The sequence below is a fragment of the Lissotriton helveticus genome, chromosome 1_2, assembly GCF_964261635.1.
Source record: "Lissotriton helveticus chromosome 1_2, aLisHel1.1, whole genome shotgun sequence".
NCBI classification, from domain to species: Eukaryota; Metazoa; Chordata; class Amphibia; order Caudata; family Salamandridae; genus Lissotriton; species Lissotriton helveticus.
This window is the reverse complement of record NC_136058.1, coordinates 163,299,745-163,313,677: the sequence shown is the minus strand read 5'-3', so window position 1 is coordinate 163,313,677 and position 13,933 is coordinate 163,299,745. Positions and strand designations below refer to the sequence as shown.

General features: G+C 40.9%; 1 protein-coding gene across 1 annotated transcript in view; it reads left to right on the top strand.

Moving 5' to 3' along the window:
* PODN (podocan) overlaps window positions 1–13,933 on the top strand; it is a 385,969-nt gene that overhangs the window by 286,446 nt on the left and 85,590 nt on the right. The window contains exons 7-8 of the mRNA XM_078673459.1: window positions 3,304–3,419; window positions 7,235–7,892. Of these exons, the coding sequence (XP_078529585.1) occupies window positions 3,304–3,419; window positions 7,235–7,892 (774 nt within the window). The remainder of the gene's footprint in view (window positions 1–3,303; window positions 3,420–7,234; window positions 7,893–13,933) is intronic.

Here is a 13,933-nt window from a genome sequence, read left to right as displayed (position 1 = left end):
GCTTTTCAATTCCACGAAAATGGGCAGTAGAATAAGTTATTCCCTTCCATCATTATACAGATTTATTCTGTAAAGGCTACATCTTTGTCTGTGCCAAGATTAAAATTAAAAATGCACAGAGTTGTTGATATTAAGGCTTGCTCAAACAAAAACTAAAAGAATGGTGCGGATCGTGTTTAATAGGACTTACTAGTTGTTAAAGACTTAGCACACCTTTCACGGAGCAATATATTAGGGGAAGCCAGGGCATGTTGATAGCCAGACCACAAATATTGCCCTGTCTGGCTACCACACTCACGTGCAATGATACAAAGCCCACAGGTACTGCATCATGGGAGCCACCACATAAGCAAACACTCAGCTAAGAAGTCCCAAGTTGCGAAGGTCTCCACAAATAGCCACTTGTCTTCTTCTTTAACCAGCTTCGCAAGCAGACATAAAGTACGAGATTTTACATGTTTATGTCGCCAAACCTGAGAGGAGAGGCGAATTTTGAATGGTCCTTCTAAATGGACAAAAGAGTCTGAAACAGAAAGAACCATCTTTGTAATCTTTATTCAAACATTGGAATGTTGGGAGCTCCATTGAAGACAATGGAGTGCCCAGAGCATAACCATTCCAATGTTTGTTCACTGCTGTTACTGTGAACAAAGGCCTCAGGGAGCCCGAGGGGATTTCAACCACCTCGAGCTCCTTGAGGCCTTTGTTTTACAAATTAGAAATTTTTTCCCTCTCAGGGCGGAATTTTCTAATAGCCTTAGCGCGCCTTTAATGCTGGAGCGGGTCTTTCATTTCTACAGTGATTTAGAAGATTTCTCCCCAGCCAAGTACACAAACTTGAAAGTGTGAAGTACCTGTACAACTAGGGCGAAATCTATCAAGGTTTTGCATCACCCTTGCTCCACTCAAGGGGGAGTAAGGGCAATGCAAAACCTAAGGTTTATCAAGCCATGTAAGGCCACCTTACGTGGTCCTGCATGACTTGCTAAAACTAGAGTAATGAACGGCAGAGCAAATCACTGACTGGCGTTGCTGTGCCCCAGGAACGTGTCACATGGGTGGTGCATAGGTGTTCCCATGCATGCACACATGGATTTTGGTGCATTGCCAGATTTACCATCAGTGGTAGACCTGGGAATGCGTAAAAATTGTATTTTGTATTACACTTTATAGTTGACGTACACACATGTAAATTGGATACATTGATCAGCTTGGTACACCATTTTTTATAAAATAAAAAAAATTATTAAAATTTGTTGTCGTATAAATGAAAGGAAAAAAGAGAAGGTTTAGTAAGGTGTAATGAAGATGATGTTGAAGATGTAAGGATAGTAAGTGCCAAACATCCTAGTCTAGCTAGTATAGTACCCAGAGTGATGGGCGATTATTTCTAGGATGCTTACTTTATTAATTTGTTTTTTTTAAGGTTTACCAAGCTGATCAATGTATCCAATTTACATGTGTGTTTCAACTATAAAGTGTAATACAAAATATGTTTTATGTTAAAATGCAAAGTAATGACAATACAAATGGCTGTTTAGTATGTTCTTTAATTAATTTCAGGATTTGTGGCTTTTCCTGACGAAGGCATGCTTTACGCCGAAACGCGCTTCGAGGATTAATACTCTGCCACGAGATTGCCTCTTTTAGATTATTTTTTAATGAAAAATTATTTTTAAATGATGATGTAACAAACTGTATGCTGACATGTAATATGGTGTTTTTACATTGTGTACTATAACACTGAACATTGACTTTTGAAGAATAAACTTTTGTAATTTTTTTATCATTTTGTTGTTAGACGAGGTTACTTTAATAAGACACACAAAATAAGAAATATTATATATAATTATTGCCTAGGAATTTATAGTTCATTGTATTGCTTCCTAGACTAGCTCCTGCCAGAAAATTAAGGTAGTGCTGTAAAATATAGGAGTTGACAGGGTGGGAATTGTTAAGGGATAGTGTTAAGGTCACCACCAGTCACTGCATCTACATATCACCTACAACTCTAAATGCTACTGGTATCTGGAAGACTAGAGGAGAAGGTGGATAGTACACTTCCTGCAGCTAAAGAAGGACTGAGAAAAACCTGCTTCCTTCTGACTATCCTAAAGGCCATACTCTGGCTCAGAGAATCTGATATCATGGAACTCCACAGGGGGAAGAGGACTGAGGACATTTTGGAAGAAGAACCTGCTGGCCAATAGGACTCAACTTTAGTTTGAGTCCTTGTTGTTAAAAGCTTTTGAAGAGTGCCAGTCACTGCAATCTATTGTCTTGTATACTGAAAGCGTGGAACCGTTATGAATGACCAGAAAGAATATATTCAGCTTTTTGTGGAGTTGGGATGTAAACATTCTTTTCAGCCCCTGGAGGAAAGGTCTAAGGTGCCAAGTCGACCTTACAAAGAGGCTCATTGAGCAGAGAGGATTTCCTAGTTAATCCCACTCAGACCTTTCTACCAAGAAGTTTGAAGCTCTTGCAGGAACGCAAAAGCCAAATATCTAATCTAGCAGAGTCCTACCCAGCCATAGCTCTTAGTTATGCCCTCTGAAGTTTTTCTAGTCCCCATTTCTTTCTATGGATTTTCTAAACTGTGACTTCAAAAAATAATATCTTCTGATCTCCTTAACCAATATTTCTTACTTCGGTGTTGTTTTAAAAATAAATTATACTCTTTTTTTACTAATTTCTTTTGGGAATATTAACAGTTTTTTTCATGAATGTATTTAATGATGTTTCGGTGCTTCTGTATATTACACAAATTAATTTTCTGAAAAAAACTGTCTCTTGAGACAGCTTACGAGTTAAGTGCCGATTCCACACAGAAACATTCTTTTATCTTTTTAGGCACAAGATTGTTTACCTTTGTGGGGCCTCTTCCTAACTAGTTTAACCTACACGCACCTTCAATGATCTCATTACTGCTTAATCAGTTGGGGAAAAACAGGGTCAGCAAGAAAGCTGAACTAAAAGATTGGATGGCCAGGACTCTTCAAAAGTACTTTCATAACCACATGACTGGTTTAATGAGATGCTGTTTCTGTACGCAGAGTAGACTTTTAGACGGTCAATCCTTATATATAGTTAATATAATCTAGGGCTTAATCATTGTCACCAAAAGTTAGCGTTCATATTTCTCACATATGGGGGTAATGATACATTTGGTTGCAACATTATGCGCTTTCTACAGTCTGTCATCAAATTCCATTACTTGCCTACCAATGATCTCACTCATGAACAACTTTAATTGAAATATTGTTACAGTCTGAAACTTGAAAATGCTCATTTTGGTTGTAGAGTAACAAACTCGAGAAGATCCCAAAAGCGGCCTTCAGTCATCTCAGAGGCCTTCGGGAACTTTACCTGCAGAATAATCTTTTAACGAACGAAGGCATGGATAATGAAACTTTCTGGTAAGACTTTTCCCCCAGTGACAGGTTGATTGTGCAACCATAGCTGTAATCGCTTGCACTATGTTTGCAGAAAAGTATCATCTTGTTTTAAGAACTTTACTACTCCTGCTATGTTGAACTAATGCCTGTATATGGTATTTTCTAATCTACAATCCTGATTACAATTTCATTTAGTTATATGTGTGACAAATTATTTTTTCCTTTTTCTTTTGTAAAAGACTAGCTGTGGGTGGGAGTTGTATTAGCCAGGAAGTTGACAGGAAAGTATTGTCAAACATTGATGCAGTCTAATATGCAAAAGAAGTTAAGAGTTGAAGGTTTTCATCTGTTCATCAGATGTATTAAAAAGCTAAGGGGTGAACAATTCTGGGTCTAAAGCTTCAATTCCTGTGGTCATGAAGAATAGTGACCCCTGGTGATAGGGTCAAATGACACTAAAAGATAAAGAATGGCCAGCAGGTGGACATTAAAATCATAAAGAATAACTAACACATCACTTGCATTGAGAGAGTTTGTTGCACCATTAGAATAGCTTGGTTAGTTGACTCTAAGTACCTTATGCTAGCAGATGTATATTTACAAATGGTTGGCAAACACAACTTTCCCTTACTTTGCTATAGATAAAATACCACATCCCTAATCCAATGATTAATGATGGGTACTTAACCTTTCTTGAGAGCTTCTGGGAGTTGCTTTGTCAGGTCAGATTGGATGGGACTGATAGCAGAGTGTGAGCCCTATCATTGTCGAAATGACTGACATTTGATCAGATCTCTAAATAAAGCTGCTAAATGTATCAGTGGTGGCTAGTGAATATGAGTTACTATGCCAAGGAAGGGGGTGACTATATTTTACCATTTGGAACAGCACTTGTCTAAATGAAAACAGATCTGTTTCTTTTTTTATTTAGTTATAGTGCAGTGACATTGTCTTTGTATGATTGTTAAATGGCGTGAAATGAATACGCAGGTTAGATCATGTGTGCAGCTTTTCAAGTGCCAGGCTTTTCTCATCTTTAAAAAAGGAGAAATCCACAGTGGAGCTTGTTCAATTTTCTTCTTTTGATAGATAGGGGAGATAAGGGGTCTCTGATGGTGAGTTTGATGCATTTGTAGTGGGAGATGAGAGCATCAGTGTCACGGTGAGTGGAAAAATTATTGTATGGATTCTTCCCACCTGGTGTGATGACGAGGAAGACCTGTGTGGGAATGGTTGGAATTTGTTCTGGCTTACCTTTTGTTAAGCGCTCCAGTTTTAGGAGAAGGGTACCGCTCAGTGGATTGACCAGATGATGAGAGATTGGTTTTAGTAGTGCACAAAGTCTTCATGGAGAATGTATGGTTTCACATATTATCTGCTTTGTGGGAAGGTCAAAAGCGTGCTCTAAGGGTGGTGTAGCAATCTCCGAGGTTGGTGTGGGGAAGCCACTCACTTGGAGAGTCATACCTTTGTTATTCAGGCAATCTGGGTCTGGGTTTAGTGCCATATCATGTCCCTAAGATGTTTGTTCAGTTCTGAGATCAGATTAGTACCATCTTTGAGGTACTGATAAATAAGCATATGTAAATAAGCAGGAAGAAGGCAATCTTCCCAGAGGCTATTGAGTGTACTATGCTAAATTCATGGGACAATCATTTGTGCAAATTCGGTTTCAACTCTCATCTTCCTTACTAACAAAAGAAGATTTCCAGGCAGATTGGAGTATTTGTTGTCCAGGCTGAAAGTTAATTACAACTAGGTTTCATTGCAGTTGGAAGAGTTCAGTCTTGGAGAAGAGTCTATTTGATGCAAGCGTACTTCACGACCTTTAAGGGTAGTGGGAACTAGGAAGCTTGCAAGAGGCTCACTTGTTAGATGCAGTGGCAAACAGCCCAGTTTTCTTCCCATCGGAGAAGATGATGGGAAGAAGGTGAGATATTGCAGAGTAATGCATGCTGCAGTTGATGTGGAAAGAGGAGATAAGAAAAACATCAGTGTCATCCTCTAAAGTATCCCAGTGAGCGAAGAGGGACGTTTATTGCTGAATTATACACTTGTTGGAAAATGTATGTAAAGACTTAAGAAGGTATAGGTCAGTCTCATGTGAGTGGAAACTAAATGGATCTTTGACCAGAGCTGTATGACAGATGATGGTACATTGACCAGTTTAGTATGCATCAATGTGTTAGATAAGTGTATTCCTATAAATACTGTGAATCGGCAAAATGTAACTGCTTTTTCTCGGGTGAAACTTTTGTGCAAGACCACGAAGTGCATATTGCATTGAAAGCAACCCAAGATTGCTCTTGCTTATTATAGATCCCACAGGATTCTACCTGAAACAAAATACTACTGGACATACACAAAAATGTAACGGGAAGTCCTCACACACCACCAGGTGTCATGCTTCATCATAGAATGTCACATTGTTTTTAATCTTTATATATTACGGGTCTGTTCTTAGGTAGAAGGGCCTCCCTGTTTTCAGGTGTAGGTCCACTCTCCATCAAACCATGTTTTTGGAGAGCGTGGGGAGTCCTGTGATGAAGCATGACACCTGGTGAACTATGAGGACATCCTGTCATATTTTGTGTATGTCCAGTAGTAGATTGTTTCAGGTAGACTCCTAAGGGATATATAATATACAGCATGCAATCTCGTGGCTTTGTTGTGTTAAGGAGTAGTGGACAAAGGGATTTTCCCATCAGGATGCTACAATTCCATCAATTACAATTGTAGCTGGTGGGCTAGGAGATTTCAAGCCTTTGAGGGACATTGGAAGGGCTCTCTGTGCTGGACCACAATGGTTTACAGGGCTGTCTTGCACATACATTGTGGATTTGGTGCCATGCAATCGCCAGAGTCTTTATGTAAATCCGATGGCTTTCTCTGTGCTGGAGTTGGTGGTTGTTTGGCCACTGGGATCACCTTTTCCTCCCACAGTCAAAATGAGACAGTGGAAGGTGCACGTGGAGGGTAGGACAGCTTCAATTTTTCAGTAGAAGTAGCATTATTAGCTACTTCTAAATCATACCCTTGAAGCAGTATTTCAGCATAGGGGCATGTTTTAAACAAGTGAGCTGAAAAATGAATGATAAGCTCATTCATATGTCTTGGGGCCACATTACATACGATGTTTGTGGTCCCAACAGGCAGGTGTTCCCATTATTTTGAGCCCCAGGGGACTTTTGAATTACAGAAGGAGCTGCAGACACTTGCGTGGTCCATTCTGTAATACAGATAGCACTGGCACACATGTAGCAGAAGTTCTATCCTAAAGGGGTGCTTCCTCATTTGCCTGCGGATGTGGTCCCATAATGGTGAGGGACTCATTTTGCCTGTGCACCACCGCCATATTATGGATGCAGCCACAGAGACAAAGAGCCTGTCAGGAGGTGCACTTACTGTGCGTTACAAAGAAGTGTCTCACAATATGTGCACCCTTTGGGGGTGCCCCTTTGTAGGGGAGTCCTATTGACCCCATCAGACATCCAGTTGCAGGCAGGGGCAGTCATTTCTTCACCCGGTTGTAGGGGAATCTCTGTCCCTCTTGAAAGTGCAGGCTGGGTGCCATCTTTCCATACTGCGTTGCCCCAAGGACAAGAGTTTGCCTCTGCTCTTTGGTCAGGGCATTATCAGCAATGGGGTGTACTGTCTGTATTTGCATGTCACACCTAGTTAAATGTGTGCTGCAATACAAACGGGCATATTCCACTCTTACTGTAATATGGTCCCTGGTTTAATATATGTGATGCTATACTGAACAAGCACTAGCAAACAATTATGTGGTAGGAAAAGACTAATATGTACACTGATATGTTTTTTTTGTTTTAAAGGCATCTGCCAAGCCTTGAATGTTTGGATTTATCCAACAATAATCTTATACAAATCCCTTCTGGTTTACCTCGAAACATAGTCCTGCTACATCTTGAGAAAAATGCCTTGAGGACTATCCCTGCTGATGTGTTCACTCAGATTAGAAATCTTGAGTACCTCCTGCTCCACAACAACAAGCTAAGGGCCAAGGGAATACACCCTCAAGCCTTCCAAGGCCTGAAAAAGTTGCATACCGTTCACTTGTATAACAACATGCTGGAAAGGGTGCCGAGTGGGCTACCACGACGTGTTAAAAGACTAATGATTTTACATAATCTGATAACGGGGATTTCCAAAAATGACTTTGCCTTTACTTACTACCTGGAGGATCTAAACCTGAGCTACAACAAAATCATCAGCACCCAAATTCACCGTGAAGCTTTCCGCAAACTGAGAGTGCTTAAATCGTTAGATCTTTCTGGCAATAACCTGAAACTTTTGCCCTGGGGTTTGCCAAAGAAATTGGAAATGTTGAAGCTCAAGAATAATGAAATTAGCTCTATACCCAAAGGTTCTCTTTCACAGATGTCAAAACTGAAGGAGCTCAACTTGGGTAACAACAAATTGAAGATCAACTCCATCTACACAGGAGCATGGGCCGAACTTGACAATCTTCAGGTAAACGTGTAACTTTGCCCTATGGGTCTTTTGTACTGATGGAGTAATGTTTTGTGTTCCTGTAGAGTGTGTGCCCAGCATACTTTGTCCTGATATATTGTGAAGCGAAATATATTTACATGTGTGTTGTTGTCACCAAACCAATCGGCATGTAATGTTCTCACCAGAGGGCCTGACAATCTAATAATCTTGAAAGCATATGCCTGGGTTTTGCAATTCTGCACTGCATGAATGTGGAACATGTCTCTGAGAACTGAGTACCACAATTTCATATGTGATTTATGAGATTTGTGTGGAGAGCCATCGAAAGTAAGATTTATACCCTTACTAAAGACTTCTAGTGTGATCAGCAGATTAGGAATTTGAATCCTGGCTAGACCACCTTACTCTTTTATCATTCCTAAGTGGTAAAAAAGAGTATTATTTTATCGGGGGATAGTAATCATATTAACACCAGTTATTCACAGCTCTTAGAAATGACAAGACTTTGACTACTTTTTACGTCAGGCTCTGGTGAGGTTTTAGGTTGAGAAGTTGTGGAGAGCGTTTTGTAGTAATCTGGTAGTTTGGCAATGTTTACCACTTTCTTCATTAACTGTGTTTTATGAATTAGGTACTTGAAATCCTACCCTTTCTGTCGAGTTTGAATTGTATGACACTGGAAACAATACATATTGAAGGTTTTGAAGGCTAGTCTACATTGTGGATTTAGTGCAAGTTAATGTAGGGCCAAAGCAAGCAAGAAGAGCTTATGGAGATATGAGAAGACATATCTTGTATTAATTAGGAAGGATGTGCTCTTTTGTGTGGCTTGCCCCTTCCCGTGTCTTCACCACTGCGTCTATTCTGCATATTAAAAACTTAACTTTTAATGACATTTGTATTGAGGTATGTGAGTGCCTAGTAAGGGCTATGAAAAAACCATGTAACATTAGTGAATTAATTTTGCTTTCTTTGGCGTGTATATGCCTTTGGCTGCTTCATTTGGGGAGTATTACTGTCTAGTTGTACTTAATAGATTTCTGTGTAAAGATACAATTGTGAGTATGCTAAATTCATGATGTGTATAAGTCTCTTTTTTGTTTTTTTATTGTAATACTTTGCACTGTCCCGTTATAAAATCAATGGTGCAATTGAATAAATGACCAAAAAATGAAGACTATGACCACTCTTCCTTAAGCCAAGCGATCTTTTCCCATGCAGCTGTTGGCAGGTCAGCGGATTATGCCCTTCTTAGGTCTTGCCTACAGACAGATTTAGCTTCATCACACAGCACACATCACTACACATAACATAATACACAAAACGTACACAGATATAAATATACAGAGAGGGGCTGTGGGCAGCCCCTGTCAGCCTTTGGCTACTGTGCTTCAGCCGGCTTCAGGCATTGACTCCCGGGAATGTCCATCAGAGTTAGTACCAGCCAGGGCCAGACTGGCTGTAGCGGGCACCGAGAGTTACCACGGTGGACCGCCAGGGTGGGGGCCTGTGCAGACCCCTGGGGGCCGTTTTGATTACGGGGGGGGTTGCAATATCGGCCCTCTGTAACAAAAGCTGCTGCAGTGTTATCCAAGCGCAATACCCCCCTCACCAAACCCCTGCGGCAGGTGCGACTCAATGGACAGGGCCATTTTGCGTTCCCAGTAAGGCCCTGGTATCAGCCCAAGGATGTAGTGACTGGGAACATCTGTTTGAAATAATGTTGCACTCCTGGGATTAATGTGTCTCACGGCAAATTATTTAGGCAAACAATCACATCTCAGCCACACACCCACGCATTTCGAAAACAAGTCTTGCCCACAGTAATAGAGTTCTTTTTCTATTATAACTTATGTACAGAATCCCAAATTGGCCACTATACAGCATTGTGGGAACTGTAGTTTAAGACATAGATTAAAATAAATGAATGTAAAAGTACAAAGCTGAACATTCGTCACATGCACATGAAAGCAATGTTTCGCATCACATTTTTGTTACCCTTTCCACTTTTCTTTCTCACACCTAGGGCCCGATGTAGGTGGCAAATACTGGTCGGAAACGGCCGAATTTGGCCGTTTCCGACCGGTATTTGGCATCTTGAGATGTAGGGGGCCAGATTTTATAGATTCTGTAAATTTACCGAATCGGTGAATTTACAGAAACTGTAAAATACCGAATCGGTATTTTTACCGATTCGGTACCTTCCAGATGTAGGTGGGACTCTTCTGAGTCCCACAGGCCTTTAGGAGTCGGTATTTTACCACCCAATCCAATTGGGTGATGAAATACCGAATCCAGGTGTGCATGCACACCTGGCATGTCTGTGTGGCACATGGCACACATGCCTGTAATTGGGGTGCCAGAGGGTGTCAAAGTGACACCCCCTGCACCCTTGCAAGAATAGGTAATTACCGAATCGGTAAATACAGATTCGATATTCCACATTGATTCCTATGGGCTTCAAGGCCCATAGGAATCAATGGGGGATACCGATTCGGTATTTACAGAATCGGTAAATACCAAATCTTACAGATTCGGTATTTACCGAATCAGAATTACCTACATTTCCCCCCTTCTAATTTACCACTTCTTAAATACCGAATCGGTATGATTCGGTATTTTAGAAGTGGTAAATTAGATTTACCTACATCGGGCCCTTACTCACAAAACATACAGGGCAGTTCTATGCAACTAATAGTACGATGCTCATATAATAACTGCAAGCAAAAGACAGACAGACCTTCAGAGGCCTTGTAGACTCTCTTGGGAGCAACATGTGGATGTGAGAAGTCTGCATTCAATCAGCAAGTAGATATTGTATCTTATCCACAGGAAATAAAAGGAAAATTCTAGGTAAGGGTGTTTCAATAAAGTCCGATCCAAACCTTGAAAACAGTTCCTTTGATTTCAAGCCATGTAGAATTATTTCAGAAGGCGTATCACGTGTTCAGTAGAGGTTTTGTTCAAGATTTTGCAAAGGTATGTGTTTCATAGCGTGCAACTGGTGTATATCTTGAATGGCTTCATAAATGACAAAGGGGTAACTCAGGACATCTAGGCATTATCCGCTGCTTAACTTAAAGACCTTAAAGACTGTTATTGCAGGAGTTGTGCCTAAACACCCACTGTTTACGGTATACCAATTCTCTGAACAGCTGAGTTTAAGAGGTACGTGGCTTTGTGCATTCTTATTTCTTTTCTTATGTTTATATGTTGCTTCACAAAAATTCCAGTTTAAGGGGCGGATAACAAGTACTTGATAAATAATGATACCATGGGGTATGCATTTTTATCAGGTGCGACAAATAGCACCTATTACGAGTCTATGGAAAATAACATGCACATTTTGGTATTTAATCCACCAAAATCCTCATGGTCCAGTAAATACCATACCATTTCCCCTGTTAAATTTCGGCAGGTTTGAAGAAGTGTGAGGGATCTAACACCTCTGATGAATCGACAATTATCGGATGAGTTAAATACCTTTTAACTCGTAATTCTGACCTGTACATAAACACGGATTTACGCACGGGTTGGAATTAACTGATCACCTCGTAATCAGCAGTGCCGGACTGGCCATAGCGGGCACCGGGAGTTTCCCCAGTGGGCCGCTAGTGTGGGGACGGTTTTGGGCCCCAGGGGGTCGGCAATATCTGCCCCCTGTAACAAAATTGGCCGAAACCGGCCCTCGCAAACTGCTCGACTGCGCTCCCCCTTACCTCAGTGGGGGGCCGGATGAGGAGTGTGCCAAGGCCGGTTTCTGTTCCCAGTCTGGCCCTGGTAATCAGTGTCAATGAGTCAAAAGTATCATACGTATCAAATCCACATCTCAATTATTGTAAAACAGTGCCAAATAAGGATGATATTTCATTTTGAGCAAAGATCAAATTGTAGTTTGTTCGATTGATGGAATACCTGATTTAATTTTGCTTTAAGCAATGAGGGTAATAAAACAAGGAGATGCATGCTTCCAATAATTATTTTTTATAGCAGTTTGTATTTGTTTTTTTCTTACTGGTAAGGCTGTCACACCGAGTAACAGTTTAGAAAATAGTCTTTTCATTTAAAAATGCTCATATTTTTATGGGGTTATGTCAGAATATTATGCTTCTGACAAAATGGTATTTTAGAGAAGGTGAATTTTAAATGGAAAACTGAAATGTTGGCAGCTCCATTGAAGGCAATGGAGTGGCCAAGGGCCTTATTATTACTTTGGAGGTGTTGGCGTGCTCCGAGACCACCAAATCCATTAAAGACCTCCCGCCAGAGTATGACTAATTTTTACTCTGGCGAGCGGTTCTTTGGCAGTCCCAATGCGGTGCCTTTGAAAAAGGCGCAGCAATGGGAGCATCAAAAGCAGTCCCTTCGGGGCATGGACTATTAAGTCCATTCGCTGCAACTGGGGGTGCATGCACACAGGGGGGGCACAACATGTGTTCCCCTGCATGCACCCTATGGCGCAGAGCAACAGGGTGCCCTGCAAGGCCCCCTTTCTTTCCTCACTGCCATACTTTTCATGGTGTTTGCATCGCCATGAAAAATGTGGCGGTGAGGAAACTCCTAATATGTTTGGCGGTGCTGCAGCAGCACTGCCAGTATATTAGAGGGCAAAGACCACTGCACCACCACCACGGATTGTGGACCACTAGGGGCAACAACAGTCCTGTGGTGGTCCAATCACCACAGTCCTAATGCGGATGGCCAGTCTGGCAGTCCGTGGACCGCCACCACAGATTTGGCAGTTTATTGGACCGCCAAACTCGTAATAAGGGCCTAAGTGTCAATAATGGCAGGTACAGTCGTTATGCTCCAAAATTCCAATGTATGTCTTCTGCATTTGTTTTTAATTTAGGAAATTCTACCCTCAGTGTGTGGAATGTTCTAGTGACTTTACAAACTTTCTCTCACAGGCTATACCACTTGTTAAAGGCCCTCCCCTTAGGCATAGGGTCTCACCTGTGGCCTGGACCTATAACTCAAGTTCAGGCCCAATACCAATAGTTGTAGCCCTCGTGATCAGCCTATAATTCTATATTAGCAAAATGAGATTCCAAAGTGTTGAGAGCTTCAATAGATTACCAGCCGTAGTCATGAATCACAACTGGTAGGAATGGAAGAACTTTTGCTCAGGGAACCTTTCTAAGTGTGAGGCTGAAGTAAAACCCATTGCACATCTTGCAAGCGTACCACATTTTCAGACCACAGCGGCTCACAGCAAGTAAGTCCAAACAGTGTCATAGTTACAGGGACATGTTTTTAATATGAAATCCGAAAGATGACTGTTGTGCCTTGATGGTTGTTGGTTGCACAATTTGAACAAGAGTCAGGTTTGCAATCAATGTTTTCATGTGGAGGAAATAGGATCTATTTGCAATTTTATCACTTTTACAATGCTCAAAGGCAAAACCTTCTCTGAGCAAGCAACTAAAATCTTCTATGAGCGTCTCTTTTCCCTTGGATCCAAACTAGCATAGAATATAGAATATTGAATTCTCCTGCTGCTTAATTTGAGAAGCGTGCTTAGTTCACTAGAGATGCTAGGCTAATTAAACAGAGCTGCATCTGGTAGCTCGGTGGACTAATGCACCCCACCAGGAATCTGTGTGTGACCTCATGGGTACTGATATAAATCCTTGTAGATCCACTCAACGGGTCATCCTACTGAGGTCAATAAAACGAGTGCCATTGAGTTGGGTGACAATAAACATCTTTTATTTCTGGTCCAAGAGACCTAGGAGCGAACTTATGCTTTACAAGTAAATGCTAAGTTATGTTTCTAAAACCTATTTTCTTCAGGTCATTTTCTAGTTTTAAAATATGAAATATCTAATAAATGTTACATAGGAACAGTGGAGAGGTTGGTGGACAGAATTGCAGGATGGACTTGGTAAGTTATCTGATAAAAAATGGACAGCTTTAATGCAGTAATTGCCATGTTGTAAACCCCCCCAGCTTTAAAAATAACTCTGGTTTGGTCTTTCCCAATGACTTGAAGAGATTTATATTTTAAACTATTTATCAATATAAATTGCTTTATTTACACATTTTAGTTAGTCCGT